This window comes from Anopheles merus, chromosome 3R (assembly GCF_017562075.2).
Source record: "Anopheles merus strain MAF chromosome 3R, AmerM5.1, whole genome shotgun sequence".
Taxonomy (NCBI): Eukaryota; Metazoa; Arthropoda; class Insecta; order Diptera; family Culicidae; genus Anopheles; species Anopheles merus.
The window spans coordinates 25,521,493-25,530,817 of NC_054084.1; the positions used below are offsets into that span (position 1 = coordinate 25,521,493).

At 44.0% G+C, this 9,325-nt stretch overlaps 1 protein-coding gene across 1 annotated transcript; it reads right to left on the reverse strand.

Annotated features, from left to right (window-relative positions):
* Positions 1-747: 747 nt before the first annotated feature.
* Positions 748-8,708, reverse strand: LOC121598108 (phospholipase A1 member A-like). Its single transcript, XM_041924684.1, has 8 exons — positions 8,167-8,708; positions 7,765-7,876; positions 2,134-2,279; positions 1,803-1,918; positions 1,606-1,732; positions 1,346-1,537; positions 1,093-1,273; positions 748-1,018 (listed from the first exon to the last, which is right to left on the reverse strand). Exons 1-8 carry the CDS (start codon positions 8,216-8,218, stop codon positions 961-963), a joined length of 984 nt encoding a protein of 327 aa, XP_041780618.1. The 5' UTR covers positions 8,219-8,708; the 3' UTR covers positions 748-960.
* Between the last annotated feature and the right edge of the window lie 617 nt (positions 8,709-9,325).

Below are 9,325 nucleotides of genomic sequence, written 5' to 3' on the forward strand. Positions count from 1 at the left end.
CATTTAATGCAACGTGAAGACAGTTCATACTTCTTGCTCTCTAATACATCATTGGCACTAAGTAGGACATACACACGTTCAAAACAAAATCATAAATTTCCTCTCCCATCAACAAAACGTGTCTATAGTCACATAGACAATGGCCGGCGCGTGGTGTGCCTATTCGAAAAGTCACAAATTAAGTGTGCGGTAATAGCAGGAAAGGAAGATCTCCAAAACCATAGACATAAACAACACCTAGAAGAAGCTTCTTCAAATGCCAAAACGGTGTAGCAATTGGCCAGCACCTGCTGGGATGATTGAACTTCTTCCCCATTCCGAGCACGTTTCAACCATTGTGACGGTGAGTTTGCCTAGCTTACCCGAACCGCACATTGTTGAAGTCCGTCCCTAACCGCTCCAAAAGGGAAACCAAACCGTGAGGGGCACGCTGTATGGGTGAATTCATTTTTGCGAACCAGCAACCGAGAAACCGAATGAACACGCGCCAGAAAGCTTACCGTGCGTTGAAGCTGAAACATGACCCGGTTTGGTTTTAGTAGTGTAGTAGAGCAAACAGCCGAAACTTGGAGGTTAAATCGTACAAGTTCCATCTTCTTCCGGAAAATGTGCTGAAATGATTGTTCTTGAGCTGAAAAATGTGCAGTTTGTTCTCAATCGAGCGGCCCAAAACCACGCAAAACACATGTTACACGATGTTTTGGGTTTATTTACAGCGATAAATCGAACTTAATGCTAGCGAGCTATGATGTTGTTTTCGTTTTTTTTCTGCAAATTGATACTGCCTCCTTGCATCTCTCATGCATTTCTTTAAGCTTGCCCTGTTGCTTGCTTTAATACTGGTATTTGTAAAACCAAATGATTTTTCATTTTGTAATGCGTTAGGAATTACACTGCACCTTGTCCTTTGCGGTTGTTCTTCAATTTCAATATCTCAATTCCAGTTCTTCAATTAGTTGCTTAGTTAAACGGACAGTTCATGTTCTGCTCCATATGAACACAGTATCCTCCAGTCACACTAAAACAAAAACAAAAGAAGAAAAAAACAGTTCATAAAAATTGAATGCTAATAAAATCGCCAACTTGTCTTACTTTCCCGGTGTATCCTGCCCGACGGTGAGCCATTTCATTCGCACACGGTTCGACTTCACGAAGGGTATCCGGTTGTCTGGCACACATCCGGACGGGCAACGGAACGCACGCATCGGTCTGGAGGCTAGAATGGCATTGGCAAGGTAGCACACACTCAGAAAGTGGCTACAGCGGGCTTGTTCTGTGAAGTGACATTAAACATTTAAAACTTCTGAACAGTGAAACAGTAGTGGGAAGTTAAACGTATTCTTACTAATTCGATCACCCTCACAATAAGGCTGCACCTGGCCACCGTTAATGCAAAAGTCCACCCGACCCGAAAACGAGCTCTGCCCGAGCAGGCCAGCATTGGTGTGTATGATCTGCACCGAGCGGGCATCATCCCTAGTTAGACGAAACTTTTTCGATGCATGCTTCTCTATCAAGGGTCGTGCTGGATCGAGACCTGCAAAAAAGATGTGATATTTGTAGCAAATTTTCTTAAAATGAAATAAAATTCAAAGAAAGCATTACCTATAATTTTATACTGCTTTTTCGTTAGATGGTTACTCATCATGCCGCATATGTGTGCCCCAAGGGAGTGTCCTACGCACGTGATCTGTTTGCTTGTACAGCCGGCAAACGTTAAGAAGGAATAAAGCTGTGAAAACAAAATATTTTTCCGAATTAAATCGGCTCCTTAAAGCGTGCTTTTAAGCTTAAATTCATACCTGTGCCGTACACTGTGACACCAGCTTGGTGTTGGAAAGCGATGAGAAGTAGCACGGATACTGCGACAACACCTCCCAGTCGACTGCAAACACGTTAAACTTACGCGAAAGGTAGGCTGAGAAAAGCGAAAGAAAGACAGGTAGAACAGTTGTAAAAGCTCGCGCACGTGTCGGAAAGCTCTGCGCGAAACGCTTCAACCGGTGGCGAAGCGTTTCGCCTATAAATGAATCGTTTTTGTGTTTTATATGTTTTGAATTAATTTTTTGTCTTGTTACTGCATTAAATGGTGTAATCTTCTTCTAGCTTCAAGGAGTTTTGCTGTATCATTACCATCCTTCAGGAACATTATGTGCCGGCTCGTCTGCGTCCCGTTGAAACCATGGATGATGATCGCCGTCTGCTGGTTCGTTTTGAAGCCGACCTTGAAGATGGACTTCGGCTCGTTCATATCGATGATTCGGCCCTTCCGAAAGGTTCTGTTAAATGGCGTGTGGCAATGCATGCAAATGAAAGCAAAATTAGTGATAGTTAGTGGTGCTCAGCGTTTTTGTCGATTTATCGCTCTTATTATCGTTTTTTTTTGTTTCCACCCCCTAGAAGGTAGGAAGTAGTGCAAAGTGAACGAAAATTGCACCCAACGAAAGATAGATTCCGTCCCGTTTGCACCAAAATTATCATTACTCGCTGCGTTGGAGCATAACGTCACCAAAGCAAGGTGAAGGCTTCGACCGTAGCATGTAAATGAGAACGAACGAAAGCGCACGCGATCGGCAGTAACTGAAGAAACCAGAAGGCCGGAAAACAAGCGGCAAACATCTCCCGCGGAAGTGACGGAATTCCATCCGGGGCACCCAGGAAGAAGGGTGGCGAGCAGCCGTTGCAGTGAAAATGCTTCACGCGCCATGTGCGGGAGGTTTAAAAAAGTTGCAGACAATCAACGCAGCAAGCGACGCTTGTAATTGTTATTACAGATTATCTTTTCCGTTGGCTATATCCACCTATGCGTTAGAGATTCGATTGAAGATTTTAGTATAAAGAGAAAGACAAAATCAGGTACACTGATGTGCGAAAAAATATCACTTTATTTAACGTAAGACAATACATGTCAACCAAACCAGCGGCAACACAAATGAATCTTGCGATTAATGTTTTATCCATCACACTCACAAAAGGAAGGAAGTTCGGATCGGTCTGTTGCATCGCAGTGCATTGTAATTGTCTTCGCGAAAGGGTGGAAAGATGGGAAGAATTAATTCATACCACCGGGCGAAAGTAACACTTGCAGCCTCGACATACACTTCCTGGGCGTGTTGGAAGCGATCTTTGATTGCAGTTGTGATAATGCAAACAGCAAGAAACAAAGCACGCATCATGCACGGATGATCGCAAGCCTTTTTCCCATAACGATGGTGATGACGGTTGGTTCCATGCATGCTCAGTCGATGAAAGCACCTTCAGCTGAGAGACCCCGTTCAATTTTGCACCCATTTTTTTATTATTAGTAGATCGAACCCGAAGAAAAGCTCAGGTGACGAAAAGGGCACGACGGTGATTATGACTCAATTTAAATCGTATCAGTTAGAGAGGGTGCAGCAATTCTTCGGGGGCACGGCAATAGTGCCCTGGTGTCACACATTTCCTGCCGTATGGTTCCTTCTGACTTTCACTTTTCTTGAGGTTTCGATCTCTTGTGCTTTCCTTCTCGCACACGGAAAAGCACCCCGGTTAATTGCGATGATGTAATTGAGCGTCGAGATGGTGTTGATGGATAAGGTATTTCATCAGAATGTAGCCGGCATCTCGGCCCTCAATCGGTAGCTCCTTGGGTAGTTTAAAGATCTTAAACGCAAGCAAAACATACACTCCATGGGAAACTATTCCACAAGGCAGTCAAGAGATGATTCCGTGCATCGTTAGCGTTTGATCGTGTAGAGAAAAGTAGTCACATCGCCTTGCGGAAAAACGAAAAACCCCCACCGCCAACGGCAAATGTGCCATTTAGTGACTTCAATGCGCGTACCGCGGTAAGCAACGAGCCCAGCGAAGCAAACACGAACAACAGCATGCAGTTGTCGCCGAGTGCACACAGTGGGACTTTCTTCTACCGGCGCTTTCCGTTGTTGTTCCGCCTGATCGCTCGATCTTCGTGTGTTGCATCGGGTTAACCTTGCCGGCAGGGGTTTCTGCTAACTAAATCAGGCGGTGGTGAGGCAAGGATCACGATTCTGGTGTGCCCGTTGGTGCCTGTTTCCCCATAAATGGTGCCCATTTTATGAATCTTCTGTGACACTGTGTACGAGGAAGAACTCATCATAGAGAGGAGCGTGCAAAAAATAGGCAGTCTGTACGCTATGAGATTTACAACTCTTTAACGTTTGATACTGAAAAGGATGTAAGGGTAAAGAGAGTTTCGTGCATGTGTGGAGAGGTATTTTTTATTTGAAAATTGAACTCTCCCATGGAGATACTGTCGCCTCGGAATACATAGTGACATGACAGTTTCTTTTTTAAGTGTTGGTTGTATTCAAACGCACGAAATTGAAAGTTTTCTTAAAAACACAAGAAAAATGCTTCCGGAGAAATTCCTTTTTCTCTACCAGAATGAAGACATTACGGTGTTTAAAACAAAAATGAGCACTAATAAATAATGGCAATGCCGAATTCAACATCCAACAGAAATGCTTAACCATTATTGCGAACCTATCTTCAACCGGTATGTGGAAGCACTCGGTTAATTGATCGATACAGTTAGCTTCTTCCCCCTGTTTCGCATTGAGTGGCTAGAATTTTGCAGCTGTTGAAGAAGCTCGCACCACAACCACAATAGGAAAAGGGGAAAGTAAACTCCAGACGTGGCTCCAAACATATGATTACGTCGATTATTAAAACGGTCCACTTGAAACTTCAATAAACGGTTCGCTGCAAAACAGGAGGGAAGTCGTATTCGAACGGGTGAACTATGCTGTAAAGATTTGCTTTGTACTCCAAGAAGTGCTTTGTGCCAATAGTGCGTAGCCATCATTGAGAGCTAACGGAGATGCTACAAGATGTAAAGGGAATTCGCAAAGTAATCAATCACCATTCAATTAGCGTTGAAGCCGGCCCGAAAAGAGAGACGTTTCCGTGAGTGTGTCGAATTAATTGTTTTACGATCAAACACGCTTGCAGGCGAAGTTCATGATCGCTGAGGTGAGCTAACAATGATGTGCTACTTTCCGGATTTATAGAAGAAACACGCGTAACTGGTTTTAAAGGAATATCATGGTTCAAATGAAAGACTTCGCTGCGTAGAAATCGAGCGAAAGAGTGATAAAGCTCTGTGAATGTCAGATACATCGCACATTGATTCGTCCAGTGGTCCTCTATGGACACGAGTTTTGGACCATTCGAGCGGAAGATGCAAACGCTTTAGGCGCGTTTTAGCAACGCATCCTTCGGACCATCTTTGGCGATGTGTTGGAGTTTGGAGAAGAAGGATGAACCATGAGCTTGCTGAGCTGTACGGCGAACCAAGCATCCTGACAGTAGCGAAGGCTGGCAGGATATGAACACCAAGAAAGTGTTCGATAGCGATCCCCAGTTCGACATGAGGTGCAGCACAGCGAACTCGATGGCTGGGTCAAGTGAAGCGAGATCTGTCGGAGATCGGATGTCTAAATGGATGGGAGGCTGCAGCCAGTGACTAAGGTCGCATCCTGGATATTGGTTGCTGACCAGGCTATGTCACGGCGAAGTACTCTATCGCGCCAAGTAGGCCAACAAAAGAGAGAGAGAGCTTTGTAAATATTGTCATTTTTAAAGTAAAGTTTTATGTTACATAGCTACAGTTTACAGCCTTAAATTAAAAAAAAATGCATCGAGTACCTAGAAACTTCTTCAAAATACACAAATACCTCAAAAAAGTGTAAAAGTATAATTTTCTCAAATTACAATCAGCAAAACATGATCCTCATGAATGATTGATCATAAAACAATGAGTCTGTGTCAACGCTCTCATCCTGCACGATGCTGCTCCAAATCCAAGACTTACTGACAACTTTTACCGTCCATTAGCCGCTATCAATGGCCGCGTTTAACGACCACGCGGGAGATGTTGATTATCGCGTACCTTATTATCTTTAATCGATCTACAACGAACACGAGTGGTGCACAGGAACGACAGCATGATGCTAATTTAATGTACAACCGTCCGGCACAGCAATTGCAGCAAGGGCAGACGATACAAGCAGTCAAGACGCTGCTATGATAATGAAATTTCACTCTCACTGATTGTGCGTGAGCTAGTTTGTTGTTGGCGGGAGAGGGCTTCTTACTGCAAAGAGAAGCTTTGTCATGTCCTTGAGCGAATGGGGCGTGTGCAGAGGAAATCCGGCCTGCACGGCCGGGAGTAGAAAGTGAAAACGGAACCAGTTTGCGTGAAGGGCACTCATTAGACGGGAGAGGAGTAATAAAATTCTTCCCCTTCGATCAAACTGTGCCCAATGCATGCATCCAATGCGTTGCAGTTCAGTCCCGTGCGCATTAGTAGCACAGTGACCCACAAATGATCATCACCCCCCAAGGTTTGTACTGCCGTGGCGTGGGCAGTGCAAGTGCAGTTGTTAGTTGTGCAATTGAGGTGGAAAACCGTTACGCAGCTTTCGATCGTATTTTGGTGACCCTTTTTTAGCTCTGCCCAGGTTTCGAGAGATACCAAATGCCATGACACCATGCAATAATAGTTCTTGTAGCAAAACAGGATTTCCTGCTTCCCGGGAATCGAAAAACAAGTTGGAAAGGAATCTGCAAAGGTGAAGCTACTGACACCGCTACTAGCTACCTGGTTGGGCGAGGCGTTTGGAATGGCATTCAAACACCCTTTTGAGTGACATGGTTGTACCGGTATTTGCCGTTAAAAGAGAGCCGAACTTAAACGATGTCTTGAGTTCCCTATTTATGTTGTTTTAGAGAAAAAGAAAGTTCATTTTGCGAATGACATCGTAAGTAAGTTTTTCCCATTGGTTCGTTCATCTTTTAAGACACTATCTAAATCATTATAAAACTATCGATTTAAACAATGAGTGTATGATCTTCAGCTGCCTTAAGAGAACTTATATCTGTTGATCGTTTATTCGCTTATACACCACCAAGCGCTAATGGATGCAATTGTATTCCTTGGCCCTTGGCAAAGTCATAAAAAGACTCCCTTAGCTACTAATATTATTAATCACTTGCAGTTGCAGTTTTCACACAGCAAACATTAAAACTCATCACATCGTTAACTGGTGACGTTTCCCCCCGGTGTGTTGCTTATTCTGCAAACACAAGAAAGCAACACACGATAGACGCGATAGGCCAATGCTCTATGTACGACTATTGTCTAGCGCACCCTTGCTTCTGCTTTATTTTATGCAGTCGATTGTCTTTACAGGTGCAACGTTAATTTCCTCTTCTTGGGCGTGCTGCTGCCACGGTTGAGAGGCCGCTACTGAACCTGGGATTGTTTTATTATCCTTCGCTCAAGCCTGTTTTGTTATTTAGTTCGATAAAAATTCCCGTAAACAGTCGCTTTCGCCGTTTTGGTAGCTGGTGTAAATCAACACCTCAAGCAGCAGCACGTGTGGCTAGTGTTTTCCTAGAGGTTTGAGTAGCGAGTTGAAAGAGCGAAACTAAAGACAATAAATAGACTGGAGTGTGGTGTGGCAAGTCGTTAAAAATTAGCGGAATCGATGTGCTCCAAAAGTCAGATATTATAGTTATATTTCAGCAGGGGGTTCTTAATTATTTTATAGACAATTAAAACCTGTTCTCTAGAGAAATTAATTAAACCATAATGAGGGCATTATTATGAAAGAGTTATACAAAAATAACTGTTCTTTTTTTTCTATCTATTACACAAGCAGAAATGGGCGCAATCCATCACAAGTTGACAAGCAGCTCTAGGTTTTCTTTTAGTTAAAATCAATTCCAAACCATACTTACGGTGTGTAGAGGAAAAACTTAATGTCCTCGTGTGGGCACTCGTAGTTCTTTGTCCACATGCAGCGAAAGAAGTTGAGATCCAGCACGCCACCCTGAAAAATGGCGCCTATCCCTGCCGGCAGCCGACAGAAACGCAGAACAGAACAGAAGAACAATGTGTCAAACGAAGGACATGTGAAGGTGTAACAATTTGCTCCATTACACGCAACTACTAAATCGAACACTAATCACTAGCTCATTAAACCGCAAACCCACGCCATATGCTTAAACACTCCCCAACTAATCTGTGAGAAACTCTTGCATTTTTTGTGCAAAACACAAAACACAACAGAATCACTTTTTACTTGCAAAACAAATGCTCCCAACTAAGTGCAGTGTAGACAACCGGACACCACAATTTACCTGCCAGCAGCGATAGAACGGTAAGCACCCCGAATAATAGCCTCATAATCATTGTTCACTTGCTTCTTTTGCGACGGTTTACGGCAGCTTTGCACAGGTTTTTGTTTTGATATTTTCGATTTGGACACACGTGTTTCGGAGCGGCGTTTGAACAATTACATCGGAATCACTTTTAAACACACGCGGAGTGGAAAAATTGCGGCCCGGATCACTCACATCACTGAATACGCAAATAGAATATTCTTTCACACTAACGGAAAGTGGTTGAAAGAAACAGAAGGAAAGAACGCATGCAAGCTGTCTGGGAACCGGGATTGCACCGGTTTGAATCCAGCTATCGGGACAAATTACGTCCAATTTCACTGCCGGAGCTGGATGGATAATTCAATTTTTCCACTTATTTCCACTTTTGATTCACATTCTATTTATAATTCGGATTTAACAAACACTTGGATGGTTGGTCAGAATTTCCACTTTGCACGCGCATTAAGCGAAAGGAAGAAAATCCGACCGAACACCAATCGAACCGCGAACGAACCGCGCTTGTCGAGAGCAGCAGCTGAAATGAGCTTTTCGCGTTTTCTTCCGCCCGATGGCATGCTCGCCCATGCTTAACCATCCGAGCATTGGCGCTTTGTTTGTGTGCTTGCGCCAGCCATGGGGAAGCTGTTTTTCTCACCCATTTGCTTTTCCACGGCGCGTCACGAGCGATTCCACGCGCGCTGGGCAGACGTCCTGAGCTGAGGGTGTTTTTAAGCGAATGTTCAAACAAAAGGGTCCAACGCAGACAGTCCAAGGGATGGGGTTTTCCCATTTGCTTCACTTTGTTTACAATCACGCAGCAACAAACACTTCCTGTTACTCAATTAAACACCTTCTGGTGATTCCGCACAGTGTGAAGGAAGCCTTTACACCGCCCTTTCTGAAGCTCTGCCGGGATGCTGGGCAAAGCTCAACCAGCACTGCCGTTGCCGGGCAACACACTAAATGACTGAAAAGAATCGTACCAAAGGAGCCATAGGGAACGATCGAATAAACCGGGACACACTGGTAAGTATCTTTCGATGCAAAACTTAAACTGGTACGTTGGAATTGACCGCAAATAGTGCACGAAAAACAAAAAAACCGGTCCGAAAGGAGTGCGCAAGTGGTTTGTTTG

What these genes read in the sequence shown, in the direction of transcription:
- LOC121598108 (XM_041924684.1), bottom strand. Translation starts at nt 8,218, where the DNA reads ATGATTATGAGGCTATTATTCGGGGTGCTTACCGTTCTATCGCTGCTG. An exon ending in CGTTCTATCGCTGCTGGCAG is followed by an intron (nt 7,877 to 8,166) that starts GTAAATTGTGGT and finishes GGCTGCCGGCAG; the next exon opens with GGATAGGCGCCATTTTTCAG. An exon ending in GGGCAGGATACACCGGGAAA is followed by an intron (nt 1,019 to 1,092) that starts GTAAGACAAGTT and finishes TTTTTGTTTTAG; the next exon opens with TGTGACTGGAGGATACTGTG.